This window comes from Anarrhichthys ocellatus, unplaced genomic scaffold (assembly GCF_004355925.1).
Source record: "Anarrhichthys ocellatus isolate YVR2014 unplaced genomic scaffold, GSC_Weel_1.0 scaffold44, whole genome shotgun sequence".
NCBI classification, from domain to species: Eukaryota; Metazoa; Chordata; class Actinopteri; order Perciformes; family Anarhichadidae; genus Anarrhichthys; species Anarrhichthys ocellatus.
The window spans coordinates 849,723-869,146 of record NW_022280074.1 but is presented as its reverse complement, the minus strand read 5'-3'; the positions used below and the strand labels follow the sequence as shown (position 1 = coordinate 869,146).

The 19,424-nt window shown below is 42.7% G+C and overlaps 1 protein-coding gene across 1 annotated transcript in view; it reads left to right on the top strand.

Moving 5' to 3' along the window:
* ajap1 (adherens junctions associated protein 1) overlaps positions 1 to 14,541 on the top strand; it is a 50,843-nt gene extending 36,302 nt beyond the window's left edge. Inside the window, exons 3-6 of the mRNA XM_031868751.1 lie at positions 5,527 to 5,614; positions 5,753 to 5,995; positions 7,872 to 8,004; positions 8,800 to 14,541. Coding sequence (XP_031724611.1) covers positions 5,527 to 5,614; positions 5,753 to 5,995; positions 7,872 to 7,944 — 404 coding nt within the window. The 3' untranslated portion in view covers positions 7,945 to 8,004; positions 8,800 to 14,541. The remainder of the gene's footprint in view (positions 1 to 5,526; positions 5,615 to 5,752; positions 5,996 to 7,871; positions 8,005 to 8,799) is intronic.
* The last annotated feature ends 4,883 nt before the right edge of the window (positions 14,542 to 19,424 follow it).

The following is a 19,424-nucleotide window of genomic DNA, read 5'->3' as shown; positions in this document are numbered from 1 at the left end:
CTCCCGTCTCCAACATGACAGTACACAGATTTCAGGATGACTGATTGAAGCCGCTTTAGTAGCAATGCCATTTCACACCCACCCGAAAATTACAGTCATTTCCATTTGTCTGTTGCTAACAGGATGAGCTGCTGTGTGTTCCGAACAAAGGCAGGCACGCGAGACAAGCGCGTCCTCCTGTGAGGGACGCCGTCATAGAAGCAATGGTCTCTTTTCTCCTTGTGGCCGTTCTAACATTTGCCGTCCAGCTTGACTGAGTTACGCGCCGCCGCCGCCTTTGACACCGCGAGAAAAAGGCATGAGAGTAATTGTTTCTCTCTCCCTCTCTCTGCACCCTCTTCTTCAATGAGTGTTTTAGATTGCTTGGTGACTCAGTGGAAATCAGCCTGGATTGACACTTTGACACCGACGTTAATTGGCAATTCCTCACCATCAGCATGCCGCCTTTGACGGAAGTCTTCCCGCCAGCCTGTCGCGCTCAGGTGCCGGGTTGTAGGAGAGGCCATCTCGGAAACGGGTCACGCGGCGCATTAGCCTGTATTGATGTGTGGGAGTGAGGTGGCTCAACTTTTGTAAGCCACAGCTATCTGTTTTCCTAATGAGTGGGCCTTTTTCCACATTTCTTAGGAGCTTTCAAGCCGGGGCTGCGTGGGTTTAGGCACCATTAGCCCTAAATGGCTCTTTGCAATGGCTGCCTGATAGGGCTTACTGCTACATAATGAAGGTCCGGTGAACTCACACACACACACGCTAAAGACTGACAATAACTCATACATACATGCATACTAATTAAATAGTTTCCTCATCATCTGTCCAGTATTGCCTGATGGCATTGTTACTCAGAGGACAAACTGCCTGCTGTCACATAATTCACCGTGTAAATCGCAGATTTAGGAATTCAGCAAGGTCATGGATGCAGAGGCTGAAATTGTCTTTGGTCACTAAAAGTTATGGCCGGCTGTAACAATATGTTCTCATTTGTGGTTTTTTGACTTGGAGCATATGTCCACAAGTACATTCATTTGATATTCAATATGTTGATTTTTTTATTGCAGGATGCAGTCTGTCATGACAACTTGGCATGTCACATGAATGATGGCTGAATTCCATTTAGCTGCTTGAGTTTCAGGGTCCTGGTATTTGGCATGCCCCCCACTGTCACACTATCATGACTTAAGGCCTTTACATGCCTGGGTTGTGATGAATAAACGATAAGAAAATTAAAAAAAATTAATAATAATAAATAATTTGCATCGGAGGTATTCTGCAGGGAAATAAGTGTTGCTGAAGTAGCAAGAGTTACAGTTTAGACTCAGCTCTGTGTCCCTCACACTGAACGGGCATCTTGGGATTATCTTGTGTCAGTAGAGCAGCTACTAACATGTTATGTTGTTTTTTTAGTTTGATGTAACCAACATCAGCCAATCACTCCCTTGTTTAGGACCAGGACACAACTCAATACATGTGTTAAATGCTGAGTGAAGTCCTCTGACTCCTGAAGCTGCGATGCTTCAGGTGTAAAAATAACATTGACCTTTTCTCACCTTATAACCTTGTGGCAAAGGTGTTAGCAAAACTGGTCGGCATCCAGCAGACTCCAAGTCCAATATGCATTCTCCTTATAGTGCTGTTTTGGTGTCCACCAACCCCTGAGGGAAATATATGGTCCTTTAGCTTCTAGTCGCTAACTGTATCTGCTGTGTGCTGCACGCCAGTTAGCACACAGTGGATTTATTGGAGCTTTTCCCCTAAAAAGAGCTGCCTACTGTGTCTGCAAACCAAGTTGATGAGGGCGGTGAGACTGAACCATGAAGGTTGAGGGTCGTAACACTAAAACAATTAGCTAAGAAGGTCAATTAAAGCTGAGGGCAACTGCAGAGTCCTGTTACTATTCTCTGGGGTTGTCACTACCTCTTACAAGTAGTCATTTGATATTTGAATCTGTACTGAGGCAAACATTGTATTACTAAGGATTAATACACATATCTTTGATGTATTCGGCCTGAAAATACTGAGATAATGTGATGTGACAATGGTAAAAAAACATATTGAGATTACCTGCTAGGCACATTTATTGACCCCACACTGAGTATTTGTGTCTACGCTGGGATTCTTTTATTAAAAGCAGGTAGCAGGGATACATTTCATCTACCCGCCTTGCTTTTCTTTGACGTGTTCATCAAACTGTCACGGCCATGGAGGCAACAACAAAAAAAAAAATCTCATTTATTTCTTGCTGGGAGCAACGATAGGGGCTCAAATCCTGCTGCCACCAAGGTCACGAGCTAGCTGTCCTCTCCTCTCTGTATCTCTTTCTGTCTCCTTCTCTCTCCATCTATCTGCCTCTCAGCCTCTCTTTGTTTGGCAGTGATTTGACCGAAAAAAACCTAACCGGGTATATTTCTGAAGCAAGGTAACTGCCAAAGGTGACGTTTCAACCTGACTGCCAGGGCTCAATGAGTTTCAGACGGCCAGGCCAAATCTCCTTCCCTCCAACTGGCAGTCCTGGATGAAAAAAACTCAGATTTGTCAGCCATGTCATTATCTGCTCTATTATCTCGTCACCCTTAAACGTAATGCCCTGAAAATGAGGTTATAATGGACTTAATATTGGTGTTTGTTTGGGCTGGACCTCACATTGTCGTTTTGTGTTTCATTAAGGAGCTGTATGAGGGAACAGTGTACGTATGTTTTGGCTTCAAACGGCAACCTGGAGGAACTCTTAATGAGCTAGTTGGACTTAAATACAATGAGAACATGTAACGGAGTGAACTACACACAGCATGCTCGCGTTTGAGCTGCTAAACATGCGTGCGTTGTGTTCACTGACGTAACATTCACCAATCGATGGTTGCATGCACTCCTTGACAGTTTGCATTATACTCAGATGTTCCCCTTGCGTGGGCAGAGGAGTGTCCATTAGAGGTAGGGACAGTGCCCACCCTTATGTAGTGCCACAATGTGATCTCATCAGGGGTGGTATTACAGAACAAATTCGCCAAGTGCACTTTTTAATTTGAAATTTCCTGACTGGGAAGTGCTCCCTTTGACGCCGACATCAATGTGAAACAGAACAATTCTCAGCAGAGAGCTCGGCTATTGATCAAGGTCAGGGGAGAGCTCTATTATTCCTGAACTCGGACAGATGTTAATTTACTACCGAACACTTTCAACCTAACAGCCTCGACGTCAGCCGGAGACGGGCGGAGAGGGAAACGGGGGATATGAGGGAAATGCAAATTACTTGCCAGATAAGTTAATGTGCCTTCGCCGTGGCGAGGGACTCTGATTGTGCTGGGAAGGTAAGGCTTCCCTGAGCCAGCCGGAGATATCATTAATCTAAGGTTGACCTGGCCCAGCCCTCTGCACCGCCCTGCCCGCAGAAGTTTATTATCCAAGAGGAGGCTTGGCAGGCAGCAGGCAGGCAGAGGAGAGGCCGCATGCTTTTCCAAAACGACCGAGCAGCACTTCCTTTTGAGCCTTTCCAAAAGACAAATTGGCTTGGATCAGCAGCGAGGCAGCTGGCTGATGGAGAGGTGAGATGTATAAGGCACACGTGGGCATTTTCATCATGACGGCTTATATTTTTTGGGTGTTTTATTTCCTCCAACCTCCTGCAGCACGTCACCTGCTGCAGTGTGTCATTGTGTCCTCGTGGCCCTCGTGCTGTATCACTCACCCACTCACACACACACACACACACACCGTACAGCACCGTTGAATAGGCTCACACTAATCCTCACTTTAGACATGTACCGCACAGTTTTGTTTGTGGATTACTGTCCTCTGGCAAAAAGTGAGAGATCAGCACACACAGGAGTCTTAAGAGTTTAAATAAGAACAATGCTTTTGTCCTGTAGTCATACAGAACAAAGGGAGCAAGCGGAGAGCCGTTGGTCCACATTCATATCCGCAAAGGATGCATAGTTTAAAGAATAGACATAATTGTCCAAACAGCTTCGCAAAACAATGCAACGAACCAGATATCTGTCACTAAAGTGTGCGGAATGACTTGGTTTGATTATACAGAGGTTGATGGGTTTATTATCCTTCTTAAATCAAAAGTCACCAGTGAAAGTGAGAGTTTGAACAAGTTGTCAACCATTGTCTCTGCTGTCCTTTTGATAGCACTGTAATTGGGTTTTAATTTGTCCAATAATGATTTTTTAAATAATGGGGCAGACAAGTGCAAGTAGATCTTAAACAGCCCGTGCATTATGAATATTAAGTGGGTGACCGGTGGATGAGTCCTGGCTGGAGCTACTTTTTTTTACCACTGTCGCATATTATCTGCAGTTCACACACTTACTTTAGTACATAGCATGACTTTACCACAGACATACTGTCATCAATTAGCTGTCCTAGGATGTAGCAGGGTGACAAAGCAGCATTATTCAATATTTTAATATTTACAAGGGATCAAATGACGTTGTGCATCAGTTCCCCTCAGCTTTACGCAGCAGTTTAGCTCATTGTTTGGTTTTAAGCCACTGTGTGCTCCAAACAACGCACATGCAAAGTGTTATGACTAGCAGGTGAACATAGCAGAGCATTTCACAGCTCAAGAGTCCGATATTTTTCTTAGCAGTAGGTCGAGACCAAAACAGAGCCTAACAGAGAGGGAATATTGGGTTCAGAAAGTCAGGTGGACACATTGTAAAATTGATATCGACCCAAAATAACAAAACAAGGTAGAAGGCAAATTCTGTGAATGGTGTAGTTTGACAAGATGTGAGTTGTGCAAGCAGTGCTGATGCATTTATTTTCTTTTTTACAATTTTGCGCTTCAAGCTGGTCCCATTAAGTTTAATCCACATAAAATGTGTTTATGATTGTTGTATCGTCCGTGTCAAGTTTTGGCAATACGACAATCCTGTACTCATTTACACATTTAGTTATGTGTTTCTTTATGTTGGTATTAAAGCCGTTTTAAATTCAGTGTGTAATAAACACTTCCAGAGTCTTAAATGTACTTCATTTATGCTCTGTCAAACAAACCAGCTTCACTGCTTACTTACTGTGTCCCTCCTCTGCCCTGCGTAAACATGCCTTCCTTCCCAAAGCGCTCAGACTACCTATCAACAGGTGTTGCTGATAGGTATATATCTGATTTGATACAGCGTATCAAACAACCTGCTCCCACTTAATGTTTGAATAAAATCCACAGAAGTACGTTCAGGGGAGAAAAGGTTACAAAGAGAGACGAATAACAATAAAACTGGGAATAATACGTTTTATAAGTACTTCGAGAAAACTTGGTTATCCATTACAGTTGGCTGTACTGTCATGGAATAATTCATATTCCTCTTAAATAATGAATAGCAGTGGATGACAGTGTCATCAATACTTACTGAAGAGCAAAATGTCACCCTCTTCCTTTTCAAGAGAGCCGCCCTGAGTACTTAGTAGAGTGTGTACAGCACAGAGCAGAGATGTGGAGTGCATGGCTCTGTGGGCAACAGGAGCCAAACAATGTCCTCAACAAATCTAATCCTCTTGCTCTCGTGTTGATTTTTCTCTTTGCAGGTTTGGCAGTTCACCAGATAATCACAATCACTGTGTCTCTCATTATGGTTATCGCAGCCTTGATCACAACACTCGTCCTTAAAAACTGGTAGGAAAGATTCCTTTACTTTGAAATTCATTAACTGCACCAGCTCACACGTTTGCCTGGAAATCCTGGCAGACGATCCAGCAGGGTACACGGTATGATTTTATGTTTGTTTCTTGTCTTTGGTGCGTGTTTTTGTAGCTGTGCGCAGTCGGGAAATGGCCGCCACAATAGCCATCAGCGCAAGATCCACCAGCAGGAAGAAAGCTGCCAAAACCTGACAGACTTCACCCCGGCCCGGGTGCCCAGCAAGGTGGACATATTCACTGCCTACAACGACAGCCTGCAGTGCTCACACGAGTGCGTCCGGACTGCCGTGCCCATCTACACTGATGAGATGATCCAGCAGACGCCTGTCTACAAGACTGCTTACAACGGGAACAGGTACGCCGGCTCAGGGCTGTTTATAGCACAATTTGGATGCACATTGGAGCATTAGTGCAGTCAGCCAGCACTGGAAACACACAGACACTTTATGTCCACTGCAGTTATTATCCTTGATTTTATTAGAGGCTGGAATGGCTGGAATGTTAAAAGAATAAAAGAAAAGACGCAGAAGAAGAATGGAAGAATGAAACCACTTTTTACAGCAGAGCCAACTCTAAGAGGCGTTTCAAACACCCACTGAAACGGGCAATATTCATAAAGTAAAGGCCGTGCCTCACACCGTCATTTCACACTTTAAAACATCCTGGTATTTCTTCCAGTGACCAATTATGACCAACTAATGTCAGATGAAACAAATCATGTTTAAAAACTTAAATATAATGTTATGTAATGAATTCTTAATTAGTTTAGTTCTGACCAGTCAGGAATAAGCAAATTTTTTACATTTTCATAGCTATTTACAGACTGCGTGGACTAAGATGCACAAGAAGCCTAATTCTCCTTTACAATGATTTATCACATAACTCATTAAAATATGCAATAATTGAGAACAGTGTATACGAATATAATAGTGGCATTAGAATGTTCCAGACGCCTCCAGATCCTGGCTTTTACGACCCAAATGTTTCTCTGGGGTGTGTGTACACTCGGACCATCCATATCGTTGTAGAGAGCGGTGATCGCAGCATCTCTTACTGCCCCCCCCCCCCATTCAAAGCAGTCTGGAATTGGACCTGGTTAAGAAATCAGTGTATGTTTCCTAATAATAGTAATGGTTTTATGAGGGGATCCATGTCTTTATAACTATCCCATGAAATGATGTCTCATCGTTATCGGTGCATCTCTAGCTTGGATTCCTCCCACTCGTCCCCGTGCGTTTGCTGTTCCTCTGAACCACAATCAGCTCCAGTCAGAGGTTTGTTTCCCTTAATGCTGCCGCCCATCGCCCCGTTCTCCTCCTTCAGCCCAACACCTACCTCAAGCTGCACACGAAACGCTGAACCTACCAGTGATTTCCGTGGTTGTGTACCGAGTCCATTGATAGATGTGCTGTAGGCAACAGGAAGCCATGACGGTGCCATTTTCTGTCTAACGGATCCTTCTGACAGCCTTTCAAATGGCAGACAGTATATACTGTATATATATGTGATATCAGCAATCTGCACACAACACATCCCATGTTTACCAACCCAGCTAATACGTGCTGCTTCATACCACAAGATGCAACACCGGTGAGTCATCGGTGTGTTTGCATATCGCTGAGTTGAAATCGCTTCTCTCTGCGGGGAAGACGTGTCTCTCTCTGTGGTATAATCTGACATGGCAGGTGTGTTTTTCCACAGAAATCAGGCATAAACTTTCATTTGTATGTAGCGTAACAATACGCTTTGTAGAGTTTCGATGGTGTTTACTGTCTGAGTGGATAACAGCAACAGTCATCCAAGCTGCGGGGCCAGCAAAGATGGTCACACTTACTCTGTGTATCCAAAACCCTGTAACAGATTCATTATGCTGGCAGCGAGGATAGGATCATTCATCTGGTGTAAAGAGTCCAAAGTGTCTGTATTTATTTATTTAAAGTCATGGAAGGGATGGCCACATTTTCAGCAACATTATTGCTGATAATCCAGGATTTCCAGAGGCTCCAGTATGCGATTATCTCTGTTGTGTTGGTCTGTGACCGATGGTACCGTGTTCACAGAGGCGCTAAAGGTTTGATTGCTACAGCAGGTCTGTGAGAGGATCTACGGAGTCCTTGGAAAACAGCTATCAGCGCGCCTGCTCAGCAAATAATGTCCCTTCAGAATATAAATATGAAAGCTGTCAAACTGCCATCCGTCAGTATTAACGTTCCCGCCTCTTTATCCCGCAGGCCCTCCCCCACTGAAAGACAGCTGATTCCCGTGGCCTTCGTGTCAGAGAAATGGTTCGAGATCTCTTGTTGACGAGCTGAAGGCCTTGCTCACTTCCTGTGGGTGGAAGAGACTTCCTGAAGTCACGCTCCGGTGGGTACCGTGCCACTTTGCCCCCTTTGCCGATCACCGTCTGAGCCTCGACGCTGCCCCACTTTGGGAATAGATGAGAACTTGGCATATGTTTGGTATTTGTGACATGATTACGCTCCTCTCTGATAAAAAAAAGAGGTTGAGAAATCCAGTTCAGTGCGGTATCAGAGGTCTAGTTGAGATAAGAAGTTAATTATGTATAAATCACTATTTATAAGCTATACGCTCACAACTAATCATTTCCCTCCTCATCTCTGAAACTCTCTCATTCATATGTATGTCGCCGCTCTCATCCTCACACCGAAAGCATATAGTTTTCAGCACTCTGAACAGGAGTGAAGGAGCCCTTTTACTTGACTTGTGCCATATTTTTTATGCATGGCTAATATATGCCAGAATGAAAGTTAAACACATGCTCTGGCCCCACAGTGTTGCTGGAAGCCCGGGGGGAGGTGTGACGTCTGCTATTGACCCAGATTTGAAAAGGAATAGATGGCCTGCAGGTAGTGCAGCGAGAGGAAAGCGCCTCGCCGATGTCTGGACACACATTAGTCTCAGTCAGAGTCCCCAGTGCTGCGGCCTTAAAAGACACAAGATCCCTTATCATTGTGCTGCGAACCTAATGTAGTACAGTAGATATTTCAAATACAGCATTGCCATTTCTTGTGTTTTTCCCCAGGCCAGAGCTGGATACCACTTCGCCATAACATAAAAGTAGAAAGCCCTCTCTGTGTTCCAGTGATGGTTTTTTATGGTTTCATTCATGAGTGATAATTGTGATTTTGTTCTCCGCAGGCTCCAGTTGGAAACAACGAAAACACACAAAAACAACTTCTTTTGTAAAATAGTGTGATCACTCTTTGGACACTGGTGAAGATATTTATTTTTCTAGAGATGACAAGCAGAGCAGCCACAACGCTGCCACTCCATACTTTCCAGGAACGTACAGTCATTTAGATATAGATTATATATAGGTCTATTTACAGGATGTGTGGGATGGGACTGTGGACGTCACAGGTGTCTCAAGGAAAACATTTGACATTTGAAAAAAAGGAGCCCAAGGAGCTGCGGTGGGTGGAAGACAAACTGTATTTCTGAACAATGTGCCAATAATGCCACTATGTGCCACAACCTGGATAGAAGGAAGTTTCAACAACAACGGACGGACTACAACAAAGAGCGCTGTATCAACCCTGTATCGACTCCAACTTCATTTTGGTTTGTTTTCTAACAAATGTGAAAAAATGCTACAAATGTATTTGAAAATGTTTTGAAATAGTTTTAAGAAATGTGTTGCAAAAAGAGTCTAAAAGATATTTATAAGACACATTATTCTATTAGTTTGGGGCGAGAGAAGATGAGGGGGGGGGAGAGAGAAACGGTATATGCTTTAGTGAACAGTTGGTTTTAAAACATTGTTTCTATAGGTCCCATTTTAAAAAGAATACTTACGTCTATTTTTTTACACAGTACAGTCTGCCACAACCGTGGAGGTCCGGAGCACTCGGGATTCAGCGCTGTTAATTAAATACTCCCACCCGGGCCGAGATTATAACAAAGAAACCCATCTGAGTCCACCTGGTGCCAGCCAATCCGAGAGCTTAATGTGTGCGATTTGCACCTCGATTTGGCTTAATGGAAGAAAGAAACAAAAAGGTTTCTGTGGTGCTGGATCACAACGAATCCCACAGCAGCCAATGCATGAACAGCTGGAGTAAGGACCGCCACAACAGACGGCATGGAGCTGGACAGGACATTCATACTGCCTCAGGTCTGTCTGGCTCTTTTGCACACTTCACGTTGGTCTCAGTTTCAGTCGCTGTTTGGGATGAATTCTAATGATTGGTTATGATTTCTGATTTGAGAAAAAAAGTGGAATAGATTCAATATGAGCTTCAAATTCAAACCATTCATGTGACAATTTGCATGAATAGCAAAGAGATTGAAAAATGAATCCCTCCACAGAAAGTACATGAATATCCCCACGCAACTCCCAGATTCACTCGATAAATTAATAACGCATTTAGAAAAGCTAAAAAGTCTGAATTACAGTAAATCAAGAAGAGCATGAACCAATTTGTTGAATACGGAACGTCAAATTATCCTCCGTTCTTCCACTCAGAACGGAGAAGAAGCTGTGAAAGAGGCGTCCATCAGGATCAGAATGATGTTTTAAATGCGAGGGAGGGAGGGAGGAACTCTCTGGACAAATGTGTGGCAGAGGTTAGTTCTAGCATATCACAGTTTCAGCTATCACAGCCAGAGAAGTCGAGGTTTGTGCACAAATAGGTCGTTTGAATTTGTGCCGAAGGGAAATGCGACGTGGACGTGTGAGAAAGGGGGAGTTTCATTTTGTTCTTTCAAAAGAGCCAAAAGACTCCAGTGTATTGTCCAAGGGAGGGGATTATGACGAGCCAATCAGCCGCTGCCAAATTGCTTTAAACTGTCTCTTGTGTCAAGATGAGGGAACTCCATGGTCAGGAAGGAAGAGCTCTCCTGGGAGCCTTTCCATCCCAAAATCATCTTATGATCAACCTCCCAGCTCTGAAAGACAGACTACCATTGTGCTACGAAGCCTTTTGAAGGAAGCCGCCTACGAATCTACCTTTTATTGTGCTGTGGGTTTGTTCAAAGCACAAATACAATTCTGTAATTGTAAGCGTTTTTTGGCTGCAGACAGCAATATGTACAGATTCTAAAAAGGCGGCAGAGTTTTTGTTAGCGCGTCGAAGGTGGATCTCCAGTAATTCTCTTCGGGTGTTTTCAGGCTTATACGTCTTCTGAAGGATTCGAGGAAGCAGGTTGTCCCAGGAGGCGCCAGGACGGCCTGGGATAAACACTGTGGTGCAAAAACAAACACACACAAGCTCCTGCGTTTGCCCCTTCACAACATGAAACACCCACGCTCTCATGAATGACCCGTACCAATTCAGCCTCACGTGTGTTGTCAAGGCTGCGGAGTTGCTTCTTTGACATAACATATATTTTTTTGAATGAAGAGTGTTATCTTAAATAGTCGAGAGGGTTACGAAAAACTGAACTGTATATTCTACACGTGTAAATGTATTTTCTATATATTTGCTTCTATTTGTGTACAGGTGTGTTCTATTTTTCAGGACCTGACCCAGTTTTTTGGGGAAGGTTTCAGCTAGATCGGGGATAGTGTCTTTGTTTACATGTGTAACTACAGTATTTCTTTTAAAAACACAAAACTAACCTTGTGCCAAGCTTCCTACCTGCACTTTCAAGCAGTACGTGTGTTATATCTTCAGCTAGCCAGTATAATACTCCAGTAGACGCTGCAATAGTTCAGAGGACTGGGGAGGGGTTTCCAGGTGGGACGTCTGAAAGTGCTGAGTGGTTCCAAGAGGTGTTGTGATCACACCGTGCTGTGTTCATGGTACGCTGAGAAACCAATGACTCTCTGCTCTTAAATATCATTTCTACATCAACTCTAATATTGAGTGTTTCATCACAGGAATAATAAAAAAAGATAATCAGTGTAAATCCAACAGTAGCTGCCAAGAAACCAACTAAACTTAACCTAGACTGGGTTGCATTCATTTGTCATGTTTTCTTTTTGTATATACAACTGCCCCATAAAATGTATGATTTGCCACATTGTAATCACTGCGTAAACAAACTAATATTAGCATTTATGATTAATGACAATAATCAGGGAAAGACGTTGTGAGAGGAAGATGGTTTGTTGAGTACTTTTTGATTGACCTGTTTAAGAAATGCCAAGAGTTACGCACAATGATGTGAGAAGCCATTCATCAAAGTCTTTAAAGGATATTTCTGGTTTATTTTAACTTGGGCGTTTTTCTAACCTTGATAGCTGTTTTTTTTATAGTCAGCCTCCTAAAAATGTTGGCCAAAGCGACAACCAGAGTATTTTGACATTTTACACACAAAATGAACAAATTAGGTCCAACGGGGTAAAACACAAGCGCAAAACTGTGTGCGCACACAACTACGGCAAGCACAGTTAGTCAAAGTTCATCCCTTTTACAGTTTGCCTTTATTTTCCCCTTCAAATAAGTTTACAACCTGATTGCTCGTGCCTTGTTGGATTCTTTTTTGAACATTGAACTTGATTGAATACAATATTATATTTAGTGACGGCAGTGACCCAAGTTTTACAGAACCTGAATTATCCTTTCAGCCTAACGGACCGGTGTGTAGGACTGAGGAGGCTTTATTAGCAAAGATGGAATGTAATATTCATAACTATATTTTCACCGTTTTGACGGCTCGAGTCTGGCATTCTGGCCTTTGCCATCTTGGTAGTTGCAACAAGCGGTGACACGAGGGGGTGGGGCTAAGAACAACTAAGACTCCACTACATGCTACACACTGGTCTTTAAGTACTGACGATCGTGAGAGATCTGTGCTGAACTATCATGAAGTAGTTCCCTACGAACACCAAACTTTTAGAAATATTGGGCTGCTTTTTGTGACCTTGCCGGTTCTTTGAATTGCTGCAAACTGTCTCATCAAAGAAGGTACAATGTGTTTTTCCAAGTCTCTGCATTAGTAACACTGTAAGCTGATAACTGCAAAACGTCAACATGACCTTACTGGAAATGGTTGAAATTCGATACAAGGCTAAAGAATGATTGTGTGAGAGTGTTTCCATGTTCTTTGAAACCTACAAAAAATATCGAATTGTCGAACAAAGAGAAACCTTGACATTTGGAATTTCTTTCTCCGTTTCAAAACAAGGGTTAGCCTCGAAAAGCTAGTTTGCATCGTCAGTATCTCAGTAAACCCACAGGCGAGCTAAAAGCAACTCTTCTGCATTCCTGAAGGACTTGTGGATGAGGGAGCGGCTCAGACGTACCTTTGAGACGGGCTATCTGCAGACATCGGCATAGATCACCTGTCTGAATTCAAACTGATACGTAGGGAAATGCCTCGCTGCTTCCTCGCCTTTTCAGTTCATATATTTCGGGATGGCTGACGAGCGTGGTGTATCATAGCTAAGAGGGAGGGAAATGATTCCACTCCGCTGGTCAGATCTGATTCACGAAACATCATCTGAGGGCAGCGCAGGCAACAGCAGAAGGGAGGGAGGGGGGGTGGAGTCTTAAACAGACACCAAAGACTTGACATGCATTTTTTTTCCACAGCAAATGAATATTTTGCAGCTCCCGTTTCTGTCTCTCCAGCAGCCCATGAAACCTACACCCCCCTTCAGCACAAACAAGCTGTAAATAAATCAGCAAGGGTTCTCCCGCTCGTTTGCAGAGACCGTGTTTCCTGTTTGCATATTAGACATACAGAGTGATCACATGTGTGTGTGAATTAGATGTAGCCTGAACATCTGCGAGGCCGAGTTTTTTTTCCATATCAAGGGAGGAGGAGAATCAATGCATGGACTCTGTTTAATCATGGCCTTCGGGTGTCTGATGAGCGTACAAACATGTGATGTGCTGGTGAGTTTCATATAAATGTCAGCAAGGTGACACTCAGCAGGAAGAAGGAAATATCTGATTTGAAGACAAAAAGTAAAACGCAGCGGACAGGACGACGTTTATCTTCATAGACTGATATGTATCTTACTCAATCCTTTTTCTTTTGCCGTCAGAAACCTGTAGCTCCTCGCACCGCTTCTCCCTCACGGTTTCAGAAAAGAATCACGTACTGTGCGCTTACTGTATTTAAAGCGGAGGGCTCTGACTCTCCTCTTGAGTCACGTTTTTACTTTTCTATTCACAAGAGCTAAGGCACTGTCACCGTCAGTGCGTGTCAATACAGTCAAAGACTTGAAAAAAAAGAGAAAAAAGAACAACATCTCAATTCTCCCATAATGCCCCTCTGCTAGATGGAGACCAGCTGCGTCACACAAATCAGCCGTTTGATTAGTTTGCCCCCGACGTTGTAAGGACATTTGGAAAATATAGATCCTTTGCTTGTTCCCTGAGAGTTGATTCAAATAAAAATAAAAAAGATATATATATAAATATCACATAGTTTCAATTTCTGTTGGTGAGGAAGTTGTTTGTGATTTCTTTGTTCTTGGTGGGGGGGGGGCGGGGGTCACATGCGGGCACACAGTGGTCTGTTCATCGAAGCCGACTTACAATCACAATCCATACCTACCATGAAGGAAACCTGACTCGAGTTGTGTTGTCGCCATAAAAATGAAGAGTTTGTACTTTGTGACTCTTAAAACTTTTTATATTTGTGTTTAATATATCAATGAGTACCTCTGTTAACTTTTGTATAAGACCTATGACTATAGTATATACAAACACACACACACACATACAACACACCTCCACAAAAGGGACTCAGTCTGTCTCTGTGACGGCTAAATGTTGTGTGACTTTTATTTTTCGTGTCTTATGAACCACATCTCTTCCTTTTGTAGTTTATTGGTAAACGTTTCGATTTCCAGGTGACTATGATTTGGTTACTCTTGTACTACTAAGCTCTGTATTTGCAAGCACTGTAAATGCGATTCTCATTGGATTCGTCCTCTGTACATTTAGTACTCTGATGTTGCTATTAATAAAATGTAAAACAACATGGGCTTGTGCCACGGGGAGTTTCTTGGAGCGAGTCCGAGGGGAAAGGGCAGCGATGGATGAGGGCCAATTAAACAGCACAAAATAAAAGATTTCTATTTGAATTCATGCTGGGTTCTGTATGCGTTTGTCAAATCAAATGGCATGCTTAGTTAGCATTTTAATCAATACATTATTATTTTGTTAAATTAAATACACGAATATATTGACTGCAAACAAAGGAGATCAGCACCAAGGAGAGCACCACGGCGCACCGGCCTTTACACGGTTTGACACCGGACCAGCGTTCTTCAAACACTGCGAGAGTTGGACATCAATAACAGAACATTTAGTGTTCATACAAACAAGATACCGCGGGAAAAGTAAATAGAACTTTAACTATAATGTTATCTCCAGATATCAAACAATAATTTACATCTCATTTGATGGAATTGTATTGTTCTGAGCACGCAGATAACGAGGTGAGAACAAAGCACGAATGCCAGATAAATAATAAGTAGACCTAATGTCACAGTTATGATGATCATTTCTCATGGAGTTATCAAAAACAGAAAATTACAGCACTAATAAATATGGGCCTCTTATAGTCTTATTACCTAAGAAAACAGTATCATTCCAATCAGTCAGCCACAGATCATAGAACAAGGCAACTCCATCATGAAGACAATTTTTCAGTCAGAGTATCTAAACTACTTTATTTTGAGGTGAAACTGAAAATGTCAGTAAAATGCAACGAGGCACAGCTACAGGGAGGAACAAGTGGACTGTACGCCGCCGCCCTGTTTTTAGATCTCACTCAGCACAATGTTATCACAACCGACAGAAATGCCGGCCAAAGCTGTAATCAAGCCGAGCTATCCCTCGTCTGCCTGATTCCCACTCCCACAGTGAGCTTTGATCAGATCCTGGTTCACACATGAGACTCACTCTGGTCTTTGTTTTGTACTGGCTGTGTCCTCTAAGTAATGTTCATAACGGTCACGGTTCCATTCATGCAACAGCTTAAAAAAAACACTCTAATAATTGTCTGCATATTTAAAATGTTCCATCTTAGAAAACGTACGAATACCCGAGGATTTTAATGATATTATTATTATTCAATAAATATCATGAAGGGTATTAGCTGCTGTGTTTGGCTGCCTACGGTCTGCATTGCTCAAGTGTTATGAGTGTAATGTCCCATAATTATCCCACTTTGACAGCACTTCATTTGCTAATGTGTGATTGGCTATTGTAAATGTAGGATTATCTCTTCACGGGTCTAAATGTGATCAGCTGGGAGTCTCTCTGGGGTCATTGACACAGGAACATTTGTTATGTTACTGACACTATTATTATGGTTATTATCATCGGCCCAAATGCACTATTTACTCCTTTAACTGACAAAAGTAACTCTGGCACCATAGTCCGTCTGAGTAAAAAGCTCCAAAATGAGCAGAGACATGTTTGCAGGAAGGACCGTAAGTGTTCCAACAGCTCCTTTTATACTTGATTAAGGTGTGAAATGTCTTCTAAGCTGGCTCTTCTTCCTATCTCGAGCAGTCAACCTTTAATAATAGCATTGATTAAAGCTTAACGAGCACAGCGCCTGCTTGTTTAGTATTCACTTCAGAATGTTTTTTTGCCGGCAGGGTTGCAAATCCTGTTGAACATTCGATCAAAGTTGGAACCTGATCTTACCGGCTCACACGAAACAGCCACGGGCATCTCTAGCACCGACTTTTCTTTCTTTCAGTTGAGTCACTATATATATGGCCTTTGTTCTTAATTGTGTTATATTTTGTGTCAATCTGGCGGGATGGTTCTCGGCATGGCTCTGTGTCTGTCTAATCTGCCGGCTCACCAACTTGATCCAGACTGAAACATCTGAAACATCATTCTTTCTATCGACATTCATGGTCCCCAGAGGATGAATCCCAGTGACTTTGGTGATGTCTTCACTTGTCCCCACATGGAACCACCTCAACGTTGACATTTATGATTTTGCTTGTTATGTCTTGACAAACGTTAGAGATATGTGGTGCAGACATTCATTATTCCCACGGGATGATCTCTAATGACCCCTGACATTTCATCCAGCTAAATCATCTGGCCTAATTGTTAATTTGTCCAATAATTTGGTTTTATGACTAAAATACTTCTTAAACTGAAAGCATTTCCACAAATTTAAGCTGTACTTTATGTTAAGTGGTAATTAGCAAAATGCTAATGCATGCTAATATGCCAAAAAACGATGGTAAACATGGCTAATATTGCCTGCTAAACATCAGCATGCTAACCTTGTTATTGTGCGTATATTAGCATGCTGACGTTTTGCTAAAAGTAAGTACAGGCCTAAGCACAGCCTCACCACTGAACTACTGGATGTATTACTATTACAATCATGTTCCCTAGAGGATGAATGCTACTGACTTTGGTAATTCCTAATTCCTGATGTGAAATTGAATACATTAGATTGTCCAATACTTTGATTTATGACGACAGTAAATACCTGCAAAGTAATAAATGTCTCATCAGCCTCAGCTGTACATGTTTAGCTCAGGCACTGCTCAAAGAACACTGTTCAGCCTATAAATCAATGTTCAGACTTGTCAGTGTCTTGATGAATCGCCACGTCCTAAAGTGTGTTACACCTCAGTGTCCTGTTTTAAAATAGAAAGTAAAGTAAAGCTTTGCACAAATGCTAGTGAAAATGTTAGCTAGTATTTTTTTTTTAGAATAACATTTATGTTATCATTATCAAATTTAGTTTGATTGATCTGGTAATATCTGAAAAGATAATTAGGGTTTATTAAACCTTTAAATCGTCATTTGTATTTTATTTGGGCATCATTCCTATCGACGATAACAACATTATATTCACCAAAGTAATTGCTGAGATATGGGAACGTGGCAACACTACTAAAAAGAAGTAAAACGGGGCGAGAAACTTCAGGAGTTAGACCATCTGAAGATTCCATAAGTTGTAATAACCAAGAGTTATAGTGGTGTATGTCTCACTTTTTCTTTAACTCAATTTCTTGCAGTTTATGACAACAAATCATAGCCCCCCCTGGACTCCATTAAATTAGAAACCCAACCCATCCTCTCACCACCAGCCCCATGCTACCAACCGACTCCGCCCTAAAATTTGATAAACAGACAAATGCAGTCGTCAAATCCAGTTCCTTTCAGCTCTAATCCATAGTTAAATTAAAACCTCTCCTCTCCCGCCCCGACCTGGACATAGTCATCCATGCCTTCATATCCTTATGGATCGACTAGTACAACTCCCTCTACTCTGGTATCTCCCACTCCTCCATGTCCTGCCTGCAACTCATCCAGAAAGCTGCTGCAATGCCGCTGACTGGAACCACGGAAAGATAAAGAGCTCACCCCACCCCACTGCACAGCACTTTGGTCAACTTTTGTTGTTTTTAAATGTGCACTATAAAATAGCTAAACTTGGAACTAGAACTTTAATCTGATATACTGTATATGTACGTTAGCTTTGCTAGGGAGCCGCTAACTCTACAATGGGGTGTTCCAGGATATATAAGCATGTTTGACCTAGGAAAGTGATGTCAAAGGGGTCAAAAGGAACAGAATCTGATTAATTCATGCACTTTACGCTAGTGTTATGTGGGACAGTATCATGTGAAAGAGGTGGAGTGGATTCCCAGTAGACTGCTTTAGTGCTTTGAAGCATTCATATTTCATTTCAGCTCAACAATAATTCTTGTTCTGCATGAATGATGCAAGTTTCACTTGTTTTGGTAATGGAAATATGACGTCACACTTTTTCCCACTTATTAATAAATCCCATCATTTTGAAATGCTGGAACATAGCGGTTTGATAAACCAGGTGTTAGCCAAATGCCACAACAACAAACAAAGGTGGAGGCATTTCCGAACTCCTTTACCCACACATACACACTCAGCTGATTCCATCAACGAAAGAATAAATGTTAATTTCCCCAAGCAGCCAGTTAGTGCGTTTCCATTTAACAACCTATCTTCTGATCAGAGGCATCTCTCTCACTCTCTCGTGCCCTCTTTCTCTGTCTCTGGGTTGTCATATTCTTTCTGCCTCGCCCTTGCTTTCTCTCGCATGCTGTCTGGACGTTTTTTTGGGATCACCTGGAGATACAGTTCTCCTCTCCCGTTTGACGAATCGGCATGGGCAGAATGAGTCCTCCTCTGTGCTCCCTAAAGCCAGGCTCTGTCCTCGGGGGGACCTGGCAGGCCGCATTAGCATGAGGCCAGTTGGATTGGCCCGCACTGTCTGTGACAGGCCTGGAGCCCCCCTTGCGCCTCATACATTAAATAGAATTATGCAGTCCTGCCCGCACAGACGGGCACGATCAATGGGGTGGACGACACATGCCAACAGCTGCCAGGGAGATATTTTAGTGTGATGAGATTAATCCCTGCTGCAAACCTGCACCCATCAAAGACTCTGCCACCAGCAGGTTCAGACAGCACAGTCAAAGTGTATTAGCTCCTTGGTTGTCCGGTTAGGAGTGGAGGGACCGCTTCTGACTGACAGCTGAAACAGGTGTGGGCAGGACTGAGAAGACTACCAAACAGGTGCTTAAAGTTCTGTTTCTCTCATGAATTGTTGGTTTTAAGGCTGCAGCAGAAGAAGTCTCAAACACCTAACCTCCTCACATCTGCTTCCTCTGATCGCATGCAGCTCATCAACCCTGGAAGTTCAGTTCCACAACTTTTAATTCAAAATCTGCTACCTCCGGAAGCGTAACAAGTCATATAGCTTGGTCATGTCTTCACCTAAAGTAATAGCTGGAGTGCTGAGGAGCCAGAGGTTGATTGTCCTTCTATAACAGAGCGTCATGCAGGCTCTCAAAGTGTGTCTGTTTGATTATCTTCATTCATATAATCCAG